Genomic DNA, 27,540 nt, shown 5'->3' on the forward strand with positions numbered 1-27,540 from the left:
TGATATGGCCCACACCACACACTATCTTGGTGAATATTCCATGTGAATTTGAAAAGAATGTGTATTTTGCTGTTTCTGGGTGAAAGATTCTACAGAAGTCTATTGTATCCAGTTGACTGGTGGTGCTATTGAATTGAATTGTTTTTATGTATGCTGTATGCGTCCATTTCTGATAGAAGGGTGTTGACATCTTCTAATAATAAATCCTTCTATTTTTCCTTGAAATTCTCTTAGTTTTTGCCTTTTGCATTGTTACTACATTGTTTGGCACATACATATTAAGTATTAAGTATTATTATGGTTTTTTGTTTTTTGGTTTTTTGAGACAGGGTCTCACTGTGTAGTTGAGATTGGGCTTGAACTCATTGTGCAGTCCACACTGGCCTCAAACTCATGGCAATCTTGCCTGAGCCTTCTGATTACTGGGATTACAAGCATGCTCCAACCTGCCTGGTTTATTATGGCTTCTTGAAGTATTTATCCTTTTATCATAAGTATACTATTTTTATTCCTGATAATTCTCTTTGCTCTAATTTCTCTTTGTCTACTCTGTCTGAAAATAATATAGCAACTCTAGCTTTCTTTGATTAATGTTAGTATGGTATACTTTTCTCATTTACTTTTAATTTTTGTGACTTTAAATTTAAAGCGGGTTTCTTGTAGACAGTATAAAGTTGGGTCTTGTTTTTTGGTCCACTTTGATAATCTCTGTCTTCTATGACAGAAACACTTCTAAGAGTGTCTTCATTCTTTCTGTTTCTTTCATTATTACTGAGCATTTAGTGAAAATATTCTATTTTCTTTCCTTTCTTAGCTTATCAATAATAATTGTTTTTTCTAACTTGAAATTTTAAAATGGTGGAAAAAACCACTTTTAATTTTATCTTCACATATTCCTTGTCCAAAGCTTTTTTTCCTTATGTAGATCTGAGTTTCTGTCTGTAACCTTTTCTTAAGAAGTTCTCTTAGGGCCAGGGATGTAGCTCAGTGGTGCCACCACCTGCCTTGCAAATGCTAGGTCCTGAGTTCAATCCCTTGTATCAAAATAATAATAATAATAATAATAATAATAATAATAATAATAATAATAATAATTTTTAAAAGTTCTCTTAACATTTTTGCAAGGGAGATCTAATGATAGCAAATTTACCCTTTTTATTTATTTTTTTGAGAAAGTTCACTTCTCCTTACTTTTAAAGTTAACTTTATAGAATACACAATTCTATAATTTTTCTCACTCAGCTTTTATATATTTCACTCTGCTTTCTTCTTGCTTGCATGATTTTGGAGGAGAAACTGGATGTAATTTTTATTTTCGCTTGACCGTGCTAGTTATAATCTGGAGCTTTATTCTGTTATGTATTACCTTAAAGGCTCAAGAATTGATGGTAATATATTCAAAGCAATTTTGTACCCTTTGTAGCCTGGCTCATTATTTACATTTGACATAACCAGACATATTTAACATAAGGTTTAAGGTTTTCCTTTATGAGGTTTGCATAGAAAATATGTATCTAAATGTATTTTTGTAGATTTTGGTTTTACATAGCAAAAATTCAAAATTATCATCATTTATGAAAATGGTCTTTTCTTGAGGGAAGGAGTACCAAAGTTTTTATTTGTAATACACATTTTTAAGCATTCATGCTATATCCATGTTTAATTATTTCATTAATGTAAAATAATTCTTGGCTATTTAGAATTTTTAGATGTTGAAGTTATTCCTCTGGTTTATTTGTATCTTAAGTAAAGACTTTTATTGCCAACAAAAATTTCAAATAAATAAAAAATAGATTAAAGGAAAACATTTTAATTTTATAAGTTATATCTTTTAAAATAAGTTATTTAAAAGATATCTGAGCACAGTGTGTGCTGTATAATAACAATTTGAATATATATTTTAAAAATACAAACCTATCCCTTCTTTTATACATACACACACACAGACACACACATACAAACATACACACATCATACACAATACACATAGTGCATTATGGGCAGAAACAATGAATTTTTAGTGTTGGAAATGTAGTTTTTTATGCTTTGTGAATGTGTGATTTTACAAATAAGAACACTAATATTGAATAATATTGAATAATAACACTAATATTGAATAATAACACTAATAATTATAAATTTCTGGAAAAAAGGCAGAGGGAATTTTCAAAGAATTTATGTTGAAACTGTAGATAAATCTGAGAAGTATTTCCAATTTAACAATATTAAAGATCCCCACTTATGCATTTGGTATATCTTTTCTTGATGTAGTGGTTTTTCAGTTGGGTTCAAATATATTTTGTTTTTCAGAATACAAGTCTTAACATTTCTTCAAAAGGAATTTATGCTTGATTTTTTAAATTACTATTGTAAATGTAATTATATACTTATCCCTTTGAAAATAAAGTTGAGTAAGCATTGCCTTGAGTATTTTTAGCATACCTTTCTAAATAAGATATGTTCGATATAAGTGACTTCACCTCTTTACCTCTTCTTCAATGCTATTATGTGTATACTATTTATTGTTTAGAAAGAGCGATTTCTTCAGAAGCCGCTGAGTACTGCATAACTTTTGACTTTATATCCCACTCCTGATGATCATTATGAATCTATTATCTTTATAATGTTTTCTTCCCTTCTTACTTTTAGATTGTTGTTAATTATTTCACAGTGTTGTCATTATCTTAGTTTCTTTTTAATTGCAGACTTTTTAAACTGGTACATATGCTTATAAAAATTTAGTGAGAAAGACTTTTCTAAAATTAAACAAAAAAATGGCTGATTTGTAAAGATTTTGTCATCTTTTTAGTTATCTTTGACAGAGTTCAAGCTTTTCCATTCTTTTTTAATGATTAGGCTTGATTGATAACTGATACTCATCTAGGTTAAGTGTTTAATAATGTCTTCTACCTATTAATATTTATAATGTAAATGCAATCTATTAGGTTAATAGGAACTTTTAACATTGTGGTGTGTGGTTTTTTTTTTGGTACCAGGGTTTGAACTCAGGACTTTGTGCTTTCGAGGCAGGTGCGATACCACTGAGCTAAATCCTCAGCTCTGTGGTATGTGTTTTGTTAAAAAAAAAGAAAACATTGACATTAATATACGTAGTTTCTCTAAACTATGAATAAACTGTGTTGGGTTCAAACTACTTTGAAAATTGCCCTAGAAGTGTCTTGTAGATAAAGACTTTTGATTGTATGGATTGATAATAAAAACTAACTTAGGTTATTCAAACATTCTGCTCTGAGTTTACTTTTCTAAGCCAGGGCTTCCTGGTCAGTTAGTACAAAGCCTGCTTGAGTTCCTAGAATGCCTTAAATCCTAATTTACATTTTTCCCCCTGGAGTACTTGATAAATCTACAGCAAAGAAGGGCTCCTAGTAATGTTGTAGTGACATTTGAAAACATGATCTAAACTTCTCAATTATTCTATGGTGGGAAAGAAGAGTTGGAAAAGGAACTACCTTAGCATCAAACAATGTTTCTGGTATGCATATTAGTTGTTTTCAGGTAGAATATTTTTAATTAGTCTCAAGACATACTGAGATTCTATACTGAAAGCTTATTTAAGTTTGCTATTTTTTACTTGTAGGTGGAGCACCAGTATTCCCATAAATTCACAGTAGTGGTATTACGTGCCACCAAAGTGACAAAGGGGGCCTTTGGTGACATGCGTAAGTATCTTGTTTGTTTTTACTTTTAAAAATGTTTAGTTATGGTTCACTTTTCAGTTGCTTGACTTCCTTGACAAACCAGGAACTCTCTCTTCTTTAATTATGGTTATATTTGGGTATTCGCATTTCAAACAGTGCTCTGGTGGTGATAGCTGTCAGAATAGCATTTTACTTTGGTTTCACACTAGCTGAAAGCACTTGCCACCAGACAAAATGACTAGTGTGTGATTGTCATCTTTTGCAATCCAGAGTTCTGTTTGGAGGGAGTTCTGAATCAAGATTTCAGACAAGCTGCCTCCATGAGATACTGTGCTTACAGGAGTAAAACTACAGTTAATTTCTTATGCCTCTGAGTGTGTTTATTATGTATGGGATAGCTATAGAAACTGGTGTAGGACAGCCCGGAATGACACGTACCACAGTCTGAGGATAAAGTTGGTGGTATTCTCCTTGCTTTAAAAAATGAGTTTCCTTGTTGCTCTTGAAATTCAAATGATTGGGGTTCATAGAGATAGAAATGTAAAGAAAAATATGTGCTAGTGGATTTAGATTACTGTCAAAATATGAGAAGGATAATTTGCCCTTTGAACAAGTTTTGCAGAAAGAATAAGATTATAATTTATTACCATGGAAAACAGGAAAGTCTTCCCTACATATTCGTTGTTTGTTTTGTTTTCCTTTGCTCTCTCACAACAATCAACAGGACTCAACATCAAACAATTGACTCACACAGCAATCAGATGACTTTTGGACACAGCATGTCCAGGGATTTCTCTCCAGCTCAGGAGCAGACACCAGCTGGGAGTCCTCTAATTCAATTCAGTTCTGCCATTATTTATGTGGAGATACTGTCCTATCCCACAGATCAAGGACTCAGTTCCTACTATCTCCCCATAATTCCAAACATACTTTAGATACCAATTGCAAGCCTGAGGTTGTTTTACCTGTGCTTTCAATCAACCTGGCTATCAGTCCAGATTCCCATAAGCTCCTCCTTTGGTGTGGTTAATTTGCTTGAGCAGCTCACAGAACTTAGGGAAACACTCATTCTGGTTTGTTTTGAAGGATACAGATGAAAAAATACACAGGGAGAAGTACACAAGAAAGGGTACAGGACTGCCATGCTTTCTTCAAGTATCACCCTTCAGGATCATTTTTGTGTTTAGCTACCTGAAGCTCTGTGAACCTTGTCCTTTGGGTGATTGTGCAGACTTCATTCCATATCCAATACTAATGGACTGGGTGGGGAAAGCCAGCAAGAGCTGTCTGCTTTAGGATTTTTTGCCTCTTTATGTAGCTTTCTTCCGTCTAGTACATGGGGAGGACTCCTCTGGAATGATAGAGGTTTTTAAGACCTATCTGGAGATCAGAGTACTTCTCCCTAGCGGGGCTCCAAGGGGGAAAAATGAAAGAGTTTTTGTGACCTCCCTTGAGGAGGGGAAGTTCTAGTTTTTATGGGTTGCCTCAGAGAGGGAGTTATAAACCCAAAGCAATGGACTAAAATCAAAGAATATATATCATAATATCACACCTTCTGATGTGACATTTAAACCAATATTTTCTTATTATGGATTTTTGTATTAGTGCATATTTGTAATACATAATGTTTACATGTATTGTGGGGAGTTTGTACACGTATATAATGCTTCTTATTTCTTTTTAAACCAATATCTGAAAGAATATGTTGGTGGTGACAGCAACAAATTTCAGGGAGAGGAGACAGCAAAGGCAGCAGAAGAGCAAGGTGCTTCTCAGAATCTGCAACAGATCCAACATTACTGAACAGATAGCAAAGCCCTGAACTGGAGGAGACACAAGACTAGCAAGATAAGGACTAGGACTGATATTTTATTAAATGTGCAAAGAAAGGATTTGATGGCATTAAATTAGTAAGTCACACGATTGGACTTTCATTTAAAAATAGTCTGACCATAGCATATTAAATATTTTGGAGGATAATGTGGAGAATACTTGTTTGTTTGTTTGTTTGTTTCAAAGAATAAAAAACACTTGGGCTCACTGAAACAACAAAAGAATTTTAAAAAGACTTGGGCTCATTGAAACACAATGGAAAAGGGAACAGAGAGAGAAAAGTTAAATCCTAAAAGAAAGAATGTGAGCTCTTTGTCCAAGCCATCAGTGCATGTAGAAATGAATATAAAACTTTTCAGAAAGTTGGTAAATGTCAGAAGTAAGGAGAAGAAGGAGAGCTAGAATCTAATGGCACAGGTTTTGGATGAGCAGTGGTTTTCATCGGAGAAGAGGAAAGCAAGGGCAGTCTCTTCCAAACAATTCTGAATCAGTCTCACATTTGAAGTTTTAGACTTTAGCCCATATAAACATATTTTTTGCCAATTTTTTTGAGTTGTTTTGTTTGCTTTTTTTCAATTCTTTGCATTTTCATCGTTTAAATAGGATTAGTGGAAAAAAATGCCCTGCAAAAGAGAAGCCCATTAGAAGGCATATTTAATGATCAGCACCCCTGTGACCTTAAGAAAAGGTACAGACCTTACAACCCAACAGTCTGTGCTGTTAGCTAAAAAAGTCATTCTTTATTCTCTAAAACACTATGCCAGTAGCTCACCAGGCATGCAAAGCACAGGCCTAATTTGACTTTTAAAAATATAGTTGTTATCTCCTAGACAAAGCAGCTGCAAAAGCCCTTTGGTTTCAATGTTGAATTCTATTATATAGAGAAAATGGGCGTCACTATGTTTAAGATGAGTCTAAAAGCAGTTCAAATTCCATACTCTGCGATCCTCTCAAAAGGTATGGATCAAATTCCTTTTATAGGCCCCTGGGACTTGGACAGTGGTCATTTATTCTAATGTACGAGGAAGGGAGTAATGCTGTTGTCATTATGCATCCCTGTAGCGTAAGTGTAACAAATTAGACTGTAACTATAGGCATTCCCATTTTAAAGTAAAAGATCTACGGAAGAAATAGCTGCTAGAGATTGAGTGGATACAGGAGAAAGGGCACTCTTAAGGCATTATGTTAAAATATTTATTCAGCATTTGTAATTCAATGTGGCATTTGTTTTCTGAGGGTTGGGGAGTTGTGCCAACCTCTCATAAAAGCATAATGAGTTTGCAAGAAGTCAGAGATAGGGAAAAAGTTCAAGAAGTTTTTGAGGAATGAATTTCCTGATGTTTAGTTTAAAAGAATGAAGGGATAATTTACACTTCAAAACACTTTATTTTTGAGAAGTTTTAAGAGGCTATGGTGGGGAAAAGATATGGGTATACTATTCTGAGAAGGTTTTTGATGATATTGCTTGATGAGCTTGACCTATACAAACTACCAAGTATGTAAGGTGTATTTAGCATATTTGTATATAACAGTTCTTTAAAGACAGACAATAGAACTTCAAAAACAAAAAAAAAATCATAAGACCCAAAAGACCAGGATAACAGAATCCTACCTTCTATTCTGTTTTTATAGTGTCTACATTTATTTTAAAAGGCAGATTTCCATAAAGTTCTATTTGTTGGTAAAGAAGAATGGAAGACTACTATTGTGGTTCTCTGTTTTGTTTGTGTATATGTGGACTTTCTGAAGGATACCACACAAAACAAAAACTATTTCCTGGTTAAGAAAAACTATATTAGTTTTCTTTGTTTAGATAACATTAAAATTATATCAATTTTTATTTTATTCCTTAGTGAATTATTCTATCTTAACTAGTTATGCCTACAAATAGTCTCCTACATTGTTAAAATTATCACAACAAATCCAGTAGTACTCTATGAACTGTCTTTTGAGGGGACAGAGGAAATATTTTAATCATAACTTCCCACTCATTTCCTTGTTTTCACCTGAAGGCACTGAGTCAAGCAAGAGCAACACCATCACCAGCCCTTTCCTAGAGATGATTGCTAATCTCCGTATATTGAAAACTGACACTAAATGTACCATCTATCTGCAGAATGTAGTGCCAACCCCATTTTCCATTCTTATGTTCAAGATTCATACGAGGAAGCAGTTTAAAGTTCAAATTGACACTTGAATCAAAAGCATTGTCATATTCTTGTTTCAAAAGTAAGTAGTTTCCCTTAACTTGGAGATCTTAATAAAACTCTTACTTCTAAAGCTATATAGGAAATTGTAGAAGTGACACATAACAGGCAGTGTGGTGACATAAGTTAGGGCGTAAGTGTTGGGTGGATGTGTTAAGGAAATAAGACTCGAGATGAAATATGAAATATTGTATCTACCAACCTGTTAACTGTATGATATGCTGAGTTCTTGATCTCTAGAAATCGATGAATGAGTCCCAGGAACAATGGAGGATAAGCGTAGGAAGATATTTATTGATAAGAAAGCTCCTGAAGGGCAGGAGGAGTCCCAAGTGGGTAGCCTGGGGACCCCACTTTACAGAGGAGTTTTATAAGATACAATGTGGGCCACAGCTATGAACATCTAATAAGGTTACAAGTGTAGTCACTTAGGTAATGGTGGCCCAATTGGGAAACAAATCATGTAACAAGTATGGATGGAAAGAACAAAGATTCTCCTAGGAAGTGGTGGGTCCAGAGGTCTCTGGTCACCCACTGGCATGGTTGATGTCTATCTAGACTGCATTTGGCCCAGTGTTTGTTCTTTGAGCAAGCATATTATCTGGTCACCTTATCTTTATCTTTCAGCTAATGTGTCTGTGGAGCAGCTGTGGTGTGTTTCACCTTTGTCCTGACCCTCTTGAGGACCTAGCCCTATTTGATTGCCTCTAATATTTCTATGTAGCTCATCTATCTATCATCTATCAGAATTTCAGAATTTCGGCTCATCTATCAGAATTTCAATTGGTCGGAGTTTTCCCTGGGCCTATATGAAATGGAACTGACCAAAACCCTCATTTTATAATCAAATGAAATAGCTTACACAGATGTGGTAGTTACTTCACTGAATTTTTGCTCCTTCTAAAAGGTGCTAGGGAGAGCACAAGAGGGCTTGTCTCTGAATTCAGAACTAGATGGCACCATGCTTCCTTCTCTAAGATCAGTTAAGAAAATTGTGTTTTTTAAATGATAAAATACCATGTGAATATTATATATTTTTAATGTCCCAGGTACAGATATGTACTGAGAATTTTTGTATGTCTGGTCTCTTTAAATACACACTGAACTCATCTCTCTGCAGAATTAGATGATAAGAATTGGAGCTTCCAAGAATAATTATCAGATTGAGGGTGGATCTCACTTTTCATATTTATTCAGGAGACAGTGGAGCTGATTGTCTGCATTTAAATCTAAAGGAAAAATAAATATCTTTGGGAGAAATATGAACTCATCTTATTTAAGACAAGTTTTATAAGATTGTATTACTTGCTATCTCACAGTGTTCTTTTAAGATTTTCTTAAGAACATAAGACTTTACTTTTTTGTAATGACTGAATCTGTGTGTAAACAATATTTTATTTCAGGTGAACTCAAAGCAAGGCCCAGATCAAGTTCTTAATTTCCAAATAGCTGCATCATTTGCAGGTCTGAGGTAGACTTAATCTTCCAAAACAATGTTTCTTAAATTTTAATATTTATGTTAATCACTGGGAAATCTAGTTCAAAATGCAGATTCTGATTCAGTAGGTATGAGTAGCTTCACATTTCTGCCACACAAACACTGTAGACACTTCTGAACATGCACTTGGAGTAGAAATAGAGGTCTAGACAGCTTCTTGTATTTTACCCTCGGCGCAATGGGGCTTTTGTGCAGCACAGAGTCTTAAAGTCTCCATAATGGAGCAAAGGCTCTAAGAGTTTGTTTTTTACTAATTTTTCATTTTTTAAAAATAAAATGCCATAATTACCTTACTATTTATTTGTTAAATTTCTATAAAGTATTCCTAATTATCTAGCTACCTATATTATCATTGACAAGACTGATAGAAATAAACACCAGTGATTTAAACCCAAACCAGTTGCATCTTTAAATTCTGACATTATTTTTATAGTAGAATCATGATCAGAGCAGATTCCAGGCAATAAAAAAAGAACATTTATTTTTATTATTCCAATGATTATAGTGCTTACTTAAAGTCAAATGGTCAAACATATGGGAGATCCTATATAAACATATATATTCACAAATATAGAGATATAGCCCATAAATATTTTAATAGTGTTTAATGCTTCCTCGACTTAATTTGTAATTGGGTGAGATATTTGGAATGTATGCAAAAACCCAGCAATAAAGCTGCTTTTATGTGCCAAAATTTTCCTACAAATGACTCAAGTTTATCCTTCTTCATTGTGTGTACATACATTTTCTTTATCCATTCCTGTGTTGATGGACATATAGACTGCTTTCAAGATTTAGTTATTATAAATTGTTCTGCTATAAACATGGGTATGAATGTATCACTGTAATGTCTTTAACTCATTTGAGAGGATACTTAGAAGGGAAATAGGTGGGTTAAGTGGAATTTCTAATTTGAGTTTTTTAAGGAATCTCAATACTGATTTTCATAATGGTTCCACTAGTTTACTTTCTCACCAACAGTCTAGAAGGGCTCCTTTTCCCCTGCAGCTTTGCTCACTTTTGTTTTCTTTCTGCATTAAGATGGAATCTCAGTGTTTCTTAAATTTGCATTTATCTAATGGCCAGTGATGTTGGACATTGTCTTAGTTACTTTTCTTGTTGCTGAGACAAAATACCCAGCAACCAATGTTAAAAGAGAACTTTATTATATAGGGCTGGGATTTAGCTCAGTGGTTCCGCCGCTTGCCCTGCCATTGGAAGGACCCAAGTTCAATCCCCAGCACCAAAAAAAAAAAAAGAGCTTTATTTAGCTCACAGTTTCTAGAAATTTCAGTCCATAGTTAGCTGGCTCTATGGCAGGGTGGCATGGCAGAGGGACATTGCAGAGGAGAAACAGTCAATGGTATAGCAGGGCAGGCAGAAGGCAGCAAAGCAGCAAGCAACCATGGCAGCAGCAGCAGTAACTTCTTTCTGTCATTTTATATTCCATCCAGTCTACTCGCCTTTTGGGTGGTGTCATTTAGAACTAAACTAAACTAAACCAGTTAATGAACTCATCCACACACCTTTAATCCAAGAATCACACCCTTAATCTGCATTCATGCATCCTAGATCCAGCCACTGCCAAAAAGCCTCACCTATCAGTGCATGAGGCTTTGGGGGGAACATCAAGATACAAGCCATTATAGACATTTTCCATGTATTTATTGGGCATTTGTACTTCTTCTTTTTAGAAGTTTCCATTCGTTTCAGTTGTTAATGTTAAGTGAAATAAATCAGATACACAAGCTTAAATATTATAGTTTCTCTTATATGAGAAACCCAAAATATAAACAGCAAAATAAAAGATAGATAATAGGAAAGAAGCATAGTTTTTTTTTTTTTTTTTTAGAGTAGGAACAATTTATTGAGAGAAAGAAAGCTTCTGCCTAAGAGAGACAGAAGGGGGATTGGAAAGTGGGTTGCCTGCCCGCCCCACTTTCAAAGATGTTTTATACAGCAAAGCCACGTGGTGAGGTGGGTACAAAGTGGGATGAAGCTATAAGACCCAATGGAAATTTACAAGGTGGGCATGAGGTGGGACAAAACCATGACCAACAGGTAATATTGATTAAATGGGGATCAAATGGGGGAGCAAGTCACATAGCAAGTGTACAAGGATTTTCAGTAAGGGTGGGTCAGGGATCTTTCCTGGAGAGGCTGGGTTAAGACGTTGACCCCCAACCAGGTGATTGATACCTGCTTAGAATGTCAGTCACTGCTATTCATCATAATGGGTATGGTAGTCTCTCTCCTTTTACAGTTCTGGCCTTCAGTGAATGTTTTTTGTTTGTTTGTTTGTTTTTAGAGACATAGGTTTTTTTGCAAATGAGAAGGGTACCAAGAGATGGAGGGAAGGGCAAGGGAATAACAAAGAACTGAGATGTGTTACATACTTGTTCCAACTCCCCACAGGGACATAATCATTATGTATTGTAAATATGTACTAATATAAATAAAAATTGAAAAATAAATGAGATAGGCAACTCCCCAAACTGGTTTTAACCACTGTAACATTGTTTTTATTCTCTTCTGCAAAGACCTGTTGAGATGCAGCATAGCTGTGGTATGAGTGTGGCAACTGGATGAGGTTTAGATAAATCCTTACTGCTTTTGAAATCCTTGTTGCTATCGAAAATGTGTTTGCTTTCACATAATGTCAGAGAATATACATACTAAACCGGTTGATTCAAACAGAATGAGACACTACTACAGTCCTTTCTGTCACATGCCTTCATGTGGGAATTCATGAAGAACTTTGTGATTGTATTACTTCATAGTCTAGAGATGTGATGGTGAATCTTTTAGAGAGCAGCGCTCAAAATGCAACCCCAAAGCTACTTACTTATTGCAAAGTGCCAACACTGCAATTAAACCTGAATTCTGAGGTTTTAGTTAAAAAAAACAACAACTCATACTTTAACATATTTTGTCTTAAAAGGAAAACAAATAATATGCATGCCCTAGGCCACTGGTCTGGAGGAAAGAAAAAACACAGGTGCTTTCACTTCTACCTTCAGGGGAGATGAATCAATAACAGTTCTGATGTTGGCCTTGTGACTCTAGGAATGCACATTGAGCCTCTGTAAGATTATTTGAAATAACTATTAAAGTACCTTTACTTGTTGGTTTTGGGTACTCGTTTATAAGTAGTTGAGTGTCAAGTATTTGCACTCTTATGGAACAATTACCCTTGAAGTTAACACATTACAGTATAGTGGTGTGGACATTCTCCTTATTCATACTCAGGCCCACAAAAATCTCACCTTACATGACTTTCCTAAATCATACTAATTTTGCTCTGAGCCCTGGCTTGCTAGATGGTGGGAATGTCAGTAGTCTACCTTTCTCCAAGGACCTGCAGGGATTTTAGACATTTAGCACTGTCTGTAAACTAGGAGTAGGGCTGGCTGTAAGCCTTAGTGTTGGCCATGATTGGCATCCAACCTTCTGCTGGATTCTGTTTTCATGGATCCTGGTCTTTCACTTTTGGCAGGCAATGTAGTGTTCTCCTGACTCTACACACCACACTGGAGACCCTACACTCATTCTCAAGTTGATGGTGGTGCTCAGAGCTCAGTCCCCATGGCTATCCTGTGGTCACGATGCCAGGAACACTAGACAAGAAGCATGGGTTTATTAAAATGCAAGAAATTCAAACCCTTAAGAGTTTTAGGAAAGGTTGCCCTCATTTTTTTGGTCTTGTCTTTCTAAAGTAGCAACTTGAATCCCAACTCTAGGACTAACCAGATTGATTCTCTTCAAAAGATCTGGCTTTCAACACCAAATGTCAATAATTCCCTAGGAAAAAAGAACTTCAGGAAAGCTCAGGGCAAAGGCGGAGCGTATTGGTGAAAGAGCTTGGTCTCCAGAGCGAGATTACTCACTAGCTCTGTGTCCTCAGAAGAGTTGCTTTTCCGTCTTCCTTCCCTCATCTTGGAGATGTGACAATTCAATGACCTGATGTATAGGAAACACTTATATTTGTGATGCATAGTACATGCTCAGTAAATATTGTCTATTATTATTAAAATCATTCACACACCAAGATAAAAACATATGTATTCCTTCAACATTATCATATCATGAAACAAAATAATATTCTTATGAGTTGTTTGTGCACTGGATAACTTGTAGATTTTTTTCACCTTGGAGGCAAGACATTTCTATTCTGAATTTCTATGTTGAGAAGATTTATAGATCCTTCATTCTCAGCTTGAGAGAAAGAAATGATGGAATGATACCTTCATTCTTTAGCTTTTTCTGAAAGCACTGGAGCATGGTTTTGCTCTTGTGCATCTCTGCCAACTGCCCAGACTGTTTAAATTGTGTCTCGTCGGAGCGTAATCAGGTGGGTCGTGTGGTTTCCTTGCTTCCTAAAAAGAATTAATGCATAAACTTGAGTCTGTCATAGTATTAAGATCATAGGGAAAACTGAAAAGAAAGAGTAGAATAAATGAAAATGTGCAAGTAGTAGTATCTTCTTAAAAATTATTTTCTTTATTGCCCTGATAGAGAAAAAAATTTTTTTTGGTACCAGGGGTCGAACTTGGGTCCTCGTTCTTGCAAGACAGGTGGAACCACTGAGCTAGATCCTCAGCCCACTGATAGAGAAAAATTTGAAAAATAATTTCATTTTTTGTCTATTATAGATTACTGTTATTTATATACACAGCTAATTAGATTTTTTCTGATGCAACATGCAGAAAACCTTATAGTACCTTTCCATTAATTAATCTTTTCTTAGGTTAATTATGGAGTTTCAAATCTTATGTTTTATTTTTTATGTTTTTGGTACTGGGGATAGAACTTGAGACCTGGCGCTTGTGAAGCAGGTGCCAGAACCACTGAGCTAAATCTCCGGCCCTCAAATCTTATTTTTTAAAAGTGGCTTTGTTGTTGGCCTACAGCTACTTGGTCCCCTAAGTGTATCTTTTTCTACTTTAAACATTTCCTTTTATCTGCTTTTGGATTTTGACTGAAAATGATTTTTAGTTTACTCATAATTTTGGAATGTTTTTGAGTATCCACCCAAGATTTTAAAACCTCTAAATATATTTAAATAATTTCCCAATGGTCTTTTCATGGAAGATAGTTTGAAGATGAGTAATGTGTCCCATAATCCATGTCTCTTATCTTCCATTTTTAAATGTTATGATGAAATATAATGTGTTAAGAAGGCATACTACTTCTCATCCACCTAGAATGTCATGTAGTTTATAAAGTTGCCAAATTGTTTATGAGTACATTTAGTTATTTTTCTTATTTAACTTTCATCAGTATTTTTTGTCTGTCCATGTGTATGTATGTATTAATGTATATTAGGTCTGGTGAATACAGTAAGTAATACCATTCTATGGTATTTCAATAACATCAGTTGATTTTGGGGGGATTTTCATTCCATTAATTAAATAGAATGAACAGAAATAGATTTCAGTAGTATATTTGGCAGCAGTGGTCCTGTAGTGTAAGAAAATAGGATCTCATCAAAATGAGTATATTACCGATTCAGTATTTTTTAAGATCTAGCTGTGATGGATCCTACTCATTTAGGTATTTATCATATGTGTCTCATACATGAGCGCATTCATCTTAAATTACTTATCGTATTTTTATTTATATAATTTAACATATTAATATTCTATGAAGTAAAAGAGCTGTGCCATTTTAATTAGTTATGTTTTTAAAGCTGAGTGGTAGACAGCCTTCTTTCCTTATGGTAGGTAAATTCTTTTTGCCAAAAAACATATATCACTTCTGTATTGAAAAGGTGTCATTAAAATCCAATGGAATTCAAGTAAAACTCAGGTTAAATGTTTTTTAAATTTCAAGGACAGTATGTTACTAAAGTTTCTATTCTAAAAAGGATTCCTCTGCTGCTCTAAAAATTTGAGGATTTTTGTGAAAATACTTTTTGTATATGCTAATAAGGAAATATTTTCCTATAATATAATATTTTCCTATAATATAATATTTTCCTATATGCTAATGCTTAATGTATCTTAAGGATTAAACTGTTTCATAAAAATAAAAAATTATGTAGATAGTGAAATGACAGTATTAAATTTATAAACTTAGCTGGGAATATTTTGAGAGTCTGAAAATTCTACTGGCTTAGTGGAATTACTTTTCTATTCTCTTCATATATCAAAAAAATTTCTTTTCTATTGCCAGAATTGAACTCAGGGCCTTGCACTTGAAAGGCAGGTGCAGAGCCGCTGAGCTAAATCCCAGCCTTATCAAAATGTTTTAATGAAATATTTTGGAAAAATTATAGACATAGGCATTTTTACTTGGTGTTAAGGATAATCCAGATCTCCAGATGCAAAATGAGATAATAGTTTTGAGATTTTAACTTTAGAAAAGGTATGTTAAAGAAATATAACCCAGGGCACTTTCTTGTTTATTAATGTCTTCATCAATAAATGCTCAATGTCTACCATTTGCTTAGTACTCATTCAGTCCCTTGAAGAACAACAAGGGAAATAAAGATAATATCCATGTTAGGTAACTGTATTGAATGTTTATTTTATAACAAAGAGAAAGCATTTCCCAAAGTTTAGAGCAAGGTGTTGGAACTGTCATGCTTAGGTCCAAATGTCTCTTCTGCTGTTTGTTAGACATGTGAATTTGGGCAAGGCACTTAGCTATGCTGTGTCTCAGCTTCATCAGCTCTTGAATGTGAATAATATTTTTACCTTCCTCCTAGGTTTCTTGTAGGATTAAATGAAATCATGACATAGAGTGGACAACATAAATGGTTTGTTAATTAAACAAACAAAAATACTAAGCAGTTCTTAGGACTTTATTCACTTAAGTGGCATTATGAAATATGTGTTTTTTAAAATTTAATCTTACACATAAAGAAATTTAGAGGCGTTAAGTTCAGAACCTCACAGCTGTTGTGTATTGAGACTAGAAGTCAAAACTGCCTCACTGGGTTGCTTTCTTTTGCAGCCTTTTGCCTCTCAGTGGTTCACAGTTGGGGTGGGAAGATGAAATGGGTTTAAGTCATCCCCTGGGAAAATCTTGGCAGTAAGTCTCAGGGAGGACTCTACAGCTTGGATGGAGAGTGAGATAAGCATTGCAGCTGAGGGAGATGTTTAATGTGTGGAATAGATGTGGGGGCATTTCAGTTTGGAGAACAAATACCCTAAGAAAATATTGATATAATATCCAATATATGTTATTTAAGGAATTTAGCTTATTATATGGTTTGTTCTAGTGAATAAATGTCATGTACAAGGGTTTGCATTTTCCTTTAGTGCAGTAATTCTAAACTACTGATTTTGCCTCTCACAGCAGATTTCTAGAGAGACTTTTTCTCGTTGCTCTTATTAAAAATTGGTGATTCTTACTGGCAGAGGTCGAAAAATCTAAGGATCACATTCCACAGCCAAGATATCAGTAGGACTATAGTCTGTTGTTTAAGTGAAAAAAATATTCTAGCCTACAATGGAGTGGAATTAATATAGAGCTAAATACATACAACTAAATTCAAAATATAAATAAATTGATGTATTTCCTAATACACATTTATGGAGAGTTACTCTTTATTTCCTGTGTAAGTAGAGTGCAAGAAACATCACATCCTTTGATTAAAAGTATTTTAAATGTTCTAAGCATAGGTACTGATTACAAAAATATTTTTGTTTCCTTCCTGGACAGTATCATAGAGATTTAAGTAAAACGACAATATAGACAGTAACAAAAATTTCAATTTAACTTTCTCTTTTTTAGCTTCTGCACTTTTGGCAATTCCCAGGAATTGCTTTAAAGTATCTATAGCCAAGCACTCCAACTTTGGGCCCTTTCTAGAGGGAGAGGGGGTTGCTACCTGTCAACCGTTCCTCTGTCCTGCTGTTTGTTCTTGGGAGTTGTGATTAGGAAGATAAGATAAGATTCAGGAATTTTTTTCCATTTGGTACTTGGAAATAAAGGTGAAGTAAAAATACACTAGGAAGAAAAGACTAACAGTGATTTATATTAAAATACAAAAGAATGGTGTCAGGACAAAATATCAGGACCATGGAGACATACTCTCAAAAAGTAAAAAGTTGGTCGCGCAGAACACGCGGGGTCAGCCCGCTGCAGGCAGGCAGGTCTGTGGATGCCCTACCAAGATCACAAGGTGCACAGAACACACTGAACCAGCCTGCTGCAGACAGGCAGGTCTGCAGACACCCTACCGAGGTGGTGAGTCGCGCAGAACATGACAGGTCAGCCTGCTGCAGACAGGCAGGTCTGTGGATGCCCTACCGAGGTCATGAGTCATGCAGAACACTCTGAATCAGTCCACGACCTGGGAGCAATCCACTGGACAGCCCCCCCCCCAACTCCTCTGTACAGCCACCTGGTTCCACACTACAAAGACGCAGAGGACATCAGACCACCAGACCGTGGTACTGGGTCCTGCCGCTCCCGGCCCAGAGGTAGGGGCTTCTGAGCCATCATCCCACTGATCCTGGAACAGAGGAAGGGGCTTCCTGGCCGCCATCTGTCCTGCTGCTCCTAGCCCAGAAGAAAGGGCTTTTGGGCCACCTTCTGTCCCACTGCTCCCAGTCCAGAGGAAGGGGCTTCTGGGCCACCATCCCTCCCACCACTCCAGGCCCAGAAGTAGAGGCTTCTGAGCTGCAGTCCTACTGTTCCTGGTCCAGAGGAAGGGGCTTCCCAGCCACCATCCCTCCTGCTGCTCCCAGCCCAGAGGAAGGGGCCTCTGGGCCACTATGTCTACCGCCGCTCCTGCCCCATGTTCCACCTCTCCCAGCTCAGAGGAGGTGATCCTCACGGGCGCCAACAGCACCCCCTTCCCCCCTGAATTGAAATGAGAAAACACACACATAAATCTCAAAACCAGACTTCCAGATCACCTACAGCAACCCCAAAGGGAAATGAGATGGAACACTCTGATACTCAACCACCTGGACCCACTGAACTGGCAACAAAAGGAGATCTGGAAAAAATGAAATCAGAAATAATTTCTCAGATAACAGGAGAGATTGTGCTCCTAGTGCAAGACATGATTGACAAATCTAGAGAGAAGCTGAGGAACATGATGGAATCCCAACATAGGAAACAAATGGAATCCATAAAATACATGCAAATAGATTTCTAGGAGATGAAAAACTCCATTGAAAGTCTACATAGCAGAATGAGCCAATGTGAGGACAGAATTTCAGATATAGAAGATAATATTGCAATTAATGACCGGGAAAAGAAAAATTACTTCAAAATTATAAGGGAACACGAGAAATCAATCCAGCAGCTGCTAGACAATGCAAAGAAGAATAACATAAGACTGATTGGCATCAATAAAGAAACAGGAGAGAGTGCAGATGACATAAAAAATCTCTTCACAGAAGCAATGGCAGAAAACTTCCCAAGCAGGGGAAAAGAACTTAACATACAGATAAGTGAGGCATATAGGACTCCAAATAGCTTTGATCAAAAAAAATCTACACATAGGCATATAATTGTTAAGATTCCAGAAATTCAACAGAAGAACAAACTTCTACAAGCAGTTAGAGAAAAGAAACAAATCACATACAAAGGAAAGCACATCAGAATCACAGCAGACTTCTCAACACAAACCATCAAGGCAAGAAGAGCTTGGAGTGACATATTCCAAGCCCTAAAAGAAAACAGCCTCCAACCCAGATTGATGCACCCTGCAAAATTATCTTTCAAAATGGATGGAGAAATAAGATACTTTCATGACAAAGAGCACCTTAGGAACTTTGTGAATACCAAACCAGCACTCCAAGGAATTTTACACAATATCCTAGGAAGAGACATTGAGGATCACAACCCCAGGAAGCAAAGCAGAATGAACCCATCTGGCATGACAAGGAATTAAATGTGGAGGGAGAGAACCCAACAAAAAGAAAAAGTCATGGCAATGACAAGTCAATATGTTTCAGTTATAACCATCAATGTTAATGGTCTCAATTCACCAATCAAAAGAAATAGACTGGCAGAATGGGTCAAGAAGCAAGATCCAACAATGTGCTGCATACAAGAAACACACTTAATTCAAAAGGAATTGAATTAGACTGAAATTGAAATAGACTGAAAGTGAAAGGGTGGAAAACAATAGTCCATGCGACAGGAACCCCCCAAAAAGCAGGAGTAGCTATCCTCTTTGCAGATCAAGTAGATTTCAAACCAACACTGATTAAGAGAGATGAAGAAGGACACTACATCCTTGTAAAGGCAACAATCCAAGAAGAAGAGATGACAATCATAAATATCTATGCACCAAACACTAGTTCACCCAACTATATAAACAAATGCTAACAGACATGAAAAGTCATATATGCACTAATACAATTGTAGTGGGGGACCACAACACCCCACTGTCACAAATAGATCAACTAGACTAAAAATAAGTAATGAAATACTAGAACTCAATCGAACTCTTGAACAAATGAACTTAACAGATGTTTATAGAGTTTTCCACCCCACAAAATCAGAATACACATTCTTCTCAGCTGCACATGGGTCATTCTCCAAAATAGACCACATACTCACACATAGAACATGTTTAAGTAAGTGGAAAGGAATTGAAATTATCCCCTGCATATTATCAGACCATAGTGCAATGAAATTGGAGATCCATAGCAAAAGAAACTCAAAAAATTTCATAAACATGTGGAAATTGAACAACCTACTTCTGAATAACCAATGGGTCACAGAGGAAATTAAAGAAGAAATCAGACACTTCCTTCAATTAAATGACAATGACAATAAAATCTATCGGAATCTATGGGACACAATGAAAGCAGTCTTATGAGGGAAATTCATAGCAGTGAATACACATATTAGGAAAACAGAACTAGCTCAATTAAACAACCTGATGCTGCACCTCAAGCTTCTAGAAAAAGAGGAGCAGGACAACCCCAAAGCTCATACAAGGGAGGAAATTATAAAGATCAGAGGAGAAATCAATGCAATGGAGACTAAGAGAATGATACAAAAAATCAATGAAGCCAAGAGTTGGTTCTTCGAAAGAATCAACAAAATTGACAAACCCTTAGCCAACCTTGTCAGAAAAAGGAAAGAAAAGGCCCAAATCCATGCAATTAGGAATGAAAAGGGTGAAATTACAACAGACCCAGCAGAAATCCAGAAGCTCATCAATACCCACTTCCAGAACCTATATGCCAATAAGATGGACAACACAGAAGAAATGGACAAATTCCTAGATACATATGAACTACCAAAGTTGAAAGAAGAAAACCTAAAAATTCTGAACAACCCAATATCAACCAATGAAATTGAAAACGTAATTAAAAACTTGTCAACTAAGAAAAGCCCAAGCCCTGATGGCTTCACTGCTGAATTCTACAAGACATTTAGAGAGGAACTGCTGCCACTACTGTTTAAACTCTTCAGTGAAATTGAAAGGGAAGCAATACTCCCAAATTCATTCCTGGAAGCAAGCATCACCTTGATCCCCAAAGCAGAGAAAGACCCAACTGAAAAAGAGAACTATAGGCCAATCTCACTAATGAACATAGATGCAAAAATCCTTAATAAGATAATGGCAAATAGAATGCAGAAGATCATCAAGAAGATCATACTTCCTGATCAAGTGGGATTCATCCCAGGGATGCAGGGATGGTTCAACATATGCAAATCAATCAAGGTAATACACTATATCAATAGAGCCAAGGACAAAAACCATAGGATTATCTCCATAGATGCAGAAAATGCATTTGACAAAATCCAACATGCATTTATGGTAAAAACCCTACAAAAAATTGGAAAAGATGGTCTCTACCTCAAACTGATAGAAGCCATCTATGAAAAACCAACAGCCAATATCATACTAAATGGTCAAAAACTGAAATCCTTCACACTAAAATCAGGAACAAGACAAGGATGTCCACTATCACCACTCTTGTTCAATATAGTTCTGGAAACATTAGCCATGGCAATTAGACAAGAGAAAGAAATAAAAGGAATAAAGATAGGAAATGAAGAAGTCAAATTGTCATTATTTGCAGATGACATGATACTCTACATAGAAGACCCCAAGAACTCCACCAAAAGTCTTCTAGACTTAATAACCAAATTCAGTCAAGTAGCTGGTTACAGGGTCAACACGTAAAAATCAATAGCTTTCCTCTACACGAATGACAGACTCACCGAGAGAGAAATAGGGCAAACAATTCCTTTCACAATAGCATCCAAAAAAATGGAATACCTAGGAATCAACCTAATGAAAGAAATCAAAGAACTCTTCTCTGAAAAGTATAGCACTCTGAAAAGAGAAATTGAAGATGATATCAGAAAATGGAAAGACATCCCTTGCTCCTGGATAGGAAGGATTAATATAGTGATAATGGCCATAATTCCAAAACTACTATATAGATTTAATGCAATTCCAATTGAGATCCCAGCAGCATACTTCATGGACCTTGAGAAAACAATCCAAAAATTCATTTGGAACAAGAACAGACCGAGAACAGCAAAAGCAATTCTAGGCAACAGAGACATGGCAGGAGGCATCACAATCCCCAACCTGCAACTATACTACAAAGCAACTGTGATAAAAACAGCATGATACTGGTGAAGAAACAGACCTGAGGACCAGTGGAGCAGATTAGAAGATGCAGAAACAACTCCAGACACACTCAGCCATCTCATCTTCGATAAAGGAGCCATACACCCTCACTGGAGCAAAGATAGCCTCTTTAATAAATGGTGCTGGAAAAATTGGCTTTCAACTTGCCAAAGATTAAAACTAGATATATATCTCTTTCTATGCACTAAACTAAATTCGAAATGGATTAAAGGTCTTAATATTAAAATAGAAACTCTGAACCAGTTGGCACAGAGGTTAGGTAGAACCCTTGAAGACATCGGTGTAGGAAAAGATTTTATGAACAAAACCTCAGTTGCCCGTGAACTAGCACAAACAATCAACAAGTGGGATCTCTTCTTATTAAAAAGCTTCTGCACAGCAAGAGAAACCACCAGCAGTGTGAAGAGACAACCCACAATGTGGGAAAAAATCTTCACCTGCTCTTCCTCAGACAAAGGTCTACTATCTCGAATCAATAAAGAACTTAAAAAGATCAGAACTCCCAAATTTAAAGACCCAATCCGAAAATGGGCATCTGAAATGAACAGACATTTCTCAGACAAAGAAGTAGAAATAGCAAATAAATACATGAAAAAATGTTCAACATCACTGGTCATTTGAGAGATGCAAATGAAAACAACACTGCGATTCCACCTCACTCCAGAAAGAAGGGCTGCTATCATGAAATCAACCAGTAACAAATGCTGCTGGGGTTGTGGGGAAAGAGGAACCCTGCTCCACTGCTGGTGGGAGTGTAAACTGGTGCAACCACTGTGGAAATCAGTATGGAGATACCTCCAAGAACTAGGACTGGAAGTCCCATTTGACCCCGCTATTCCACTGCTGGGGATCTTCCCCAAAGAATTAAAAGAATCATACCACAGTGATATATGTGCACCCATGTTCATAGCAGCGCAGTTTGTGATAGCTAAAACTTGGAAACAGCCCAAATGCCCATCAACAGGAGACTGGATAAAGAAAATGTGTTTTTTTTATAAAATGGAGTACTACTCAGCCATAAAAAATGAGAAATTAGAGACATTTATAGCTAAGTGGTTGCACATTGAGGCAATACTCTTAAGTGAAATATATAGGACACACATGTATAAATACCAAATAGTTTCTCTGGTGTGAGAAGCTGAAAGTGTAAATAAGGTCTAAAATGTATAATAGGTAATGTGAAATAGAAAGAAAAGGGGCAAAGGGGAAGGAAGTGGGAGGGGTAGGGGAAAGGATAGAAGGGAATGGGATTAATATGAGGAAATGGAAAAATAGGAACAAAGTCTTTGTAAATAGGGAGGAATGAAGGGGTTGAAGGGAGGGCTGGGCAATGGTGAAAAATAAGAACCAAGAGAGACTAAGTAAAGGTGCAAATTTCCAATGATGAATGTCATTATATTGTATACCTAAAATGTACCAGTGAGTAGAATGAATAATCGATAATGTAAAATAGGAAGAAAAGTTCCAAAGGGGTAGGGGTAGTGGGAGGGGCAGGGGAAAGGAAAGAAGGAAAAGGAAAAATGCTGAGAAATGGAAAAAAATGGAGACAAAGTCTTTGTAAATAGGGAAGGGTGGAGGGGGTGAAGGGAGGGCTAGGAATGGGGAAAAAATAAGAACCAAGATGCATTATGTAAAGGTTAAATTCCCAATGAGAAATGTAATTGTGTTGTATACCTACAATGTACCAATAAAAGAACTTAACAAAAAAAAGAGTAAAAATTTAAAGGGAAAACAGTGTTAAAGATCGCCTCTTCTTCATTATCACTCTGAGTTAGTCCATCACCTATTCCTTCAATAATATTATATTTTTATAGTGTTTCCAAAAAATTTCAGATTCTTGAATCAGTAGTAAATAGGAAATACATGCTCTCTGCCACTGTGGAGTTTATAGTTCAGTGGAACCAAAACTGGTGAGTTGCTGGTATAATTGCTAAAGCAAGGACTTTGGCTTCACTAGGTCTGGGTGAAAATCTTGTTTCTTCTGGGCCTGGGAATGTGGCTTAGTAGTAGTCTACTTGCCTGGCACTGTACACACACACACACACACATACACACACACACACTCACACACAACTCACTAAATGTCTTCATCTCCCTGATATGAATAATAGTATCTAATCAACAAGTCCAAGCTTTATGTGGAATTATCTTTATTTTATGGAAATGTGCATAGATAAAGCCTTTCTGGAACAGGACTTATAGCTGCTAGGTTTACCCTATGGGAAAACAGAACAACCTGCTAGTTAGCTAGAGGAGTAGGAAATAGATAAGGAAAAACTGAAGATAATATCTCATTGGCCTTATCCCTTCACTGTATAGTTGTTGGACTCTTATCTTGGATATACAAAGGGCAAGCAAGGACTCCAGTAACTTTTAGTTATCAGTGTCCAGTGAAAACAGAACGATATGCACAAGTGAAGATCTGGTCCTGTTCTGCTAGAGTGAAGGTTTCTGCCTTCAATGTGCCTGTGTGGAATGTTAAAATGGGTGGACTCCAAGGTGCCCTTGGCTAAATGTTGACTTGCGAAAGGGCTGTTCCAGTACTGACTAGAAGGACAGCTGGCTTGTGCTGCTTTTCAGCTTTTTCTCTCCATGTTTAGGCCTGACCTCAGGGACAGTGAATGTGAAAATGTGCTTCAGAAAGATAACTGTGATGGTATTATGGAGAACAGCTTGAAAATAAGCAGCGCAGGATTGCGTTGTCTAACTGAAGCAGTGGCAATTTCAGTGGAATTAAGGTGCTGTGTGAGAGATGTTTTAGAAGTGCCAAATCTAAAACTTGGAGACAAGTTGGATATAAGAGCTCTGAGAAAAACGAATGACTCTCAGGTTTCTAGTTGTGACAGATAGAAATGATGGTACCATTAAATAGAATAGGTAAGTCAGGGAAAATAACAAGTTTTTACTTTTAGTGTTTTATGTTGCTTTCTTTTTGTTTGGTTTTATATTAAAGGAAAGAAGGATGGAAGAAAATACAATCATTTTGTACATATTGAGTCTGAGGTATTTGAGTTATTTTCAAGGCATTCAAGAATAGATTTAAAACCCAGAATAGAAGTGGGGTTCATAGATGGGAGATTAGGAAGGCGGTGATATTTATATGCAAACCAGAGCCAAAAGAGGTAAAGAACATCTAGAGTTGATTCAGAATTATTTAAAAAGGTTGAAAATTTCAAAACGTATTACTCAGCAGTGAATTTAGAAGATTCATCCATACTGACATGAATAGAATAATATGTGAAGAAATTATTGCAGTTATTTCAATAGTCTTAAAAACACTCAATCTGTACTCCTCCTGTCACACAGCATATTACAACCATATAGTCTAATCATCTCAGATCCTTTAAAGTTGATTATGTCCAAGATTTGAATGGCACCCGGGACACATTCTTTTATTTCCTCCAGGCTGCAATGAGAATGTGGCACAAACACAAATACAAAGTATGAGTAAAGAGGCCAGACAAAGAAAGTAGACTTGTATGCTGTGTGATTGATTTCATTTATATAAAGATTTCAAAAATTTCCTGTGCTGAGAGAAGGCTGGGTAGTCACCACTCTAGTGGCAGAAGAAGTTAAGGGAATCTCATGAGTTTTGGGAAATGTTCTATCTTTTGATGTCATGAGTTTTGGTGTCATGAGTGAGTTCAGTATAAAACAATTCAACAATCTGGACAATTTCAACCTGCCAAATTTTGTACCTGTATTTTCTCCTTTAGATAAAATGTTTGCATTAATAAAAGAACTAAACTATTTTCTTTTGAAATTCGTAACACTTACAATACATCCATTACAATCCTAGGGTTTGTGCCAGCAATTCAGCCAGTTTAGTACATGCATAGTGAAAAGGTTGGCAATCTCCAAGCAATGCTGTAAACTCTCCATATTGAATTGCCACTACACTAAAATGATAAATGTTTCAGAGGAACAACTATATTTGAGAATATTATTCAGAAGCATTTCTTTCAACAATTATTTAATTTTTGTTCTTACTGTGGCGTTTCTACTTTTGCACATAACATGTGAATATCTGTCTGTCATCTTAAACAGCAGTGAATACGCCTACATGCTTTTTATTTTTGGATTTGTCTTTGTGTAGCCACTTGAAAATGTATTCATAGGGTGGAGAGAAATAGAAATGATTAACTTGATTTTGCTTAACCTGATCTACAGGCAGAATGACTCCTTGACAAAAGGCCAAGAAGGTTGTTACCCTCTTCATGTTTAATACTATGCCTCAGCCCTTCGCATTCAAAAGTGTGCATAAGAATCACCTGATCAAGTTGTTAAAAATGCAGATTTCTAAAGCCACGATGAAGAATCTGATTGGAGACTCAAGGGATTTGCATTTTTCTTTTTTTTTTTTGTGAGATGCTAGGCAATCTAACACTGAGCTACAACCCCCACCCCCAGTCTGGACTTTAACAAGCACTAAATGGATTGAGTGGTGAGAATCGCTGTTTTAAACTCACAATCATGGGACTTGCTATAGCTATTCAGAATTGTGATATTTTGAATATACATTTGAGGAGATTGATATTAATTAATTTATTTATGGTACTGGAAATCAAACTCAGGGCCTTGAGCTTGCCAGACAGACACTGTGCCACTGAGCTATATCCCTGGATCTGAGGAGATTGATTTTTTAAGGAAGTTTTTGCAGTTTACCACAAGAATCACAGCAAGGGTTTAAGTCATTACTGAATGAAGTGGAAATGAGAAAAGCAAATGAAGAATTTAAAATAGAACCAGTTTGGAAGTTATCATCAGTTCTTATCTTGAAGAACAAAACATATTACTAAGATAAAGCTAAAATGACGGGTGGACCTGTTATTATTTTAGGTAGGCCCTCCTTAAACTCTGGAGGTTTATAATTTTTTTCTGAGTAAGTTTTACAGTCATAGAATTCTGGAGCCATTCCTAGCGCATGTAGTTTCATGTCATCTTTACGAGGATAAAAAAGATCTGTATCCCACACCCCTGTCATTTTAGATAAAAAGATGAGATGTGTTTCTGCCCACACAGTATGTCTTTACTACATGCTTAGTTGGAAATAAGGTGATTCAATATCCAATTTCACTATAGGCATTTAGTCACAAAATGAATATACGGGAGAAAACATTATTTTCCTACCATTTGCCTGTTTTCCTTAATGCATTTCTAGGAACTTCTTTAAAGCACTGAGCTCTTTTTTGTCAAATGGGCTACTTTCCATTTTCAAAGCTTCCATTTCTGTTTCTATTACGCCAATTCCAATTATAGAGTACGCCACAAAAGTGAGCTCAGATCTGATTACCATAATCAATTTTTGAGGTAGCCCTCTTAATACTTCATCTCATCCTGTAGTGTTTTCCACGGCGACAGATGTGTCTCAGTTTGTGACAGCACTGACGCAGATTGCAGTATCAGAATTTGCAGCTGTCCGTGGTTTCCACTGCCCATCACCCTTTGACATCTTAACTTTGAATCTCTTGCTAAAGAAGCAACAGAAGTAGAACTGTCACTCTTGACAAGCATTTTAAAATACTGACTTTATTTAGAAGTAAAAATAAATACTAAGAATACAAAACGATGCTGGTAAACTGTATTCTAATTTTTTAAAAGTCTATTAATATTTTGAAATGTAAGTGCGGTGCATTTGTCTTTTCTAGATGGCATGTGGCATTTTGTCAGTTAGAATACGTGAAAGTCCACGACCCATGGAAACTCTACAACGACTGAGCGGTTGATCCCATCACTGACTAACACATGCTATTT

General features: G+C 36.2%; 1 protein-coding gene across 3 annotated transcripts in view; it reads left to right on the forward strand.

The window, feature by feature from the left end:
* Nucleotides 1-27,540, forward strand: part of Pla2g4a (phospholipase A2 group IVA) — a 147,342-nt gene that overhangs the window by 40,434 nt on the left and 79,368 nt on the right. For 2 of the 3 annotated variants that reach the window (XM_004862779.3, XM_013078904.3), the window contains one exon: nt 3,599-3,680. In XM_004862779.3, coding sequence (XP_004862836.1) covers nt 3,599-3,680 — 82 coding nt within the window. Of the gene's footprint in view, nt 1-3,598; nt 3,681-7,504; nt 7,722-27,540 lie in introns of all 3 variants that reach the window. The other variant, XM_021242894.2, reaches the window with a different exon arrangement.

Source organism: Heterocephalus glaber, unplaced genomic scaffold, assembly GCF_053883595.1.
Source record: "Heterocephalus glaber isolate CG9 unplaced genomic scaffold, H.glaber_assembly_v1.0 deba00001600, whole genome shotgun sequence".
NCBI lineage: Eukaryota > Metazoa > Chordata > Mammalia > Rodentia > Bathyergidae > Heterocephalus > Heterocephalus glaber.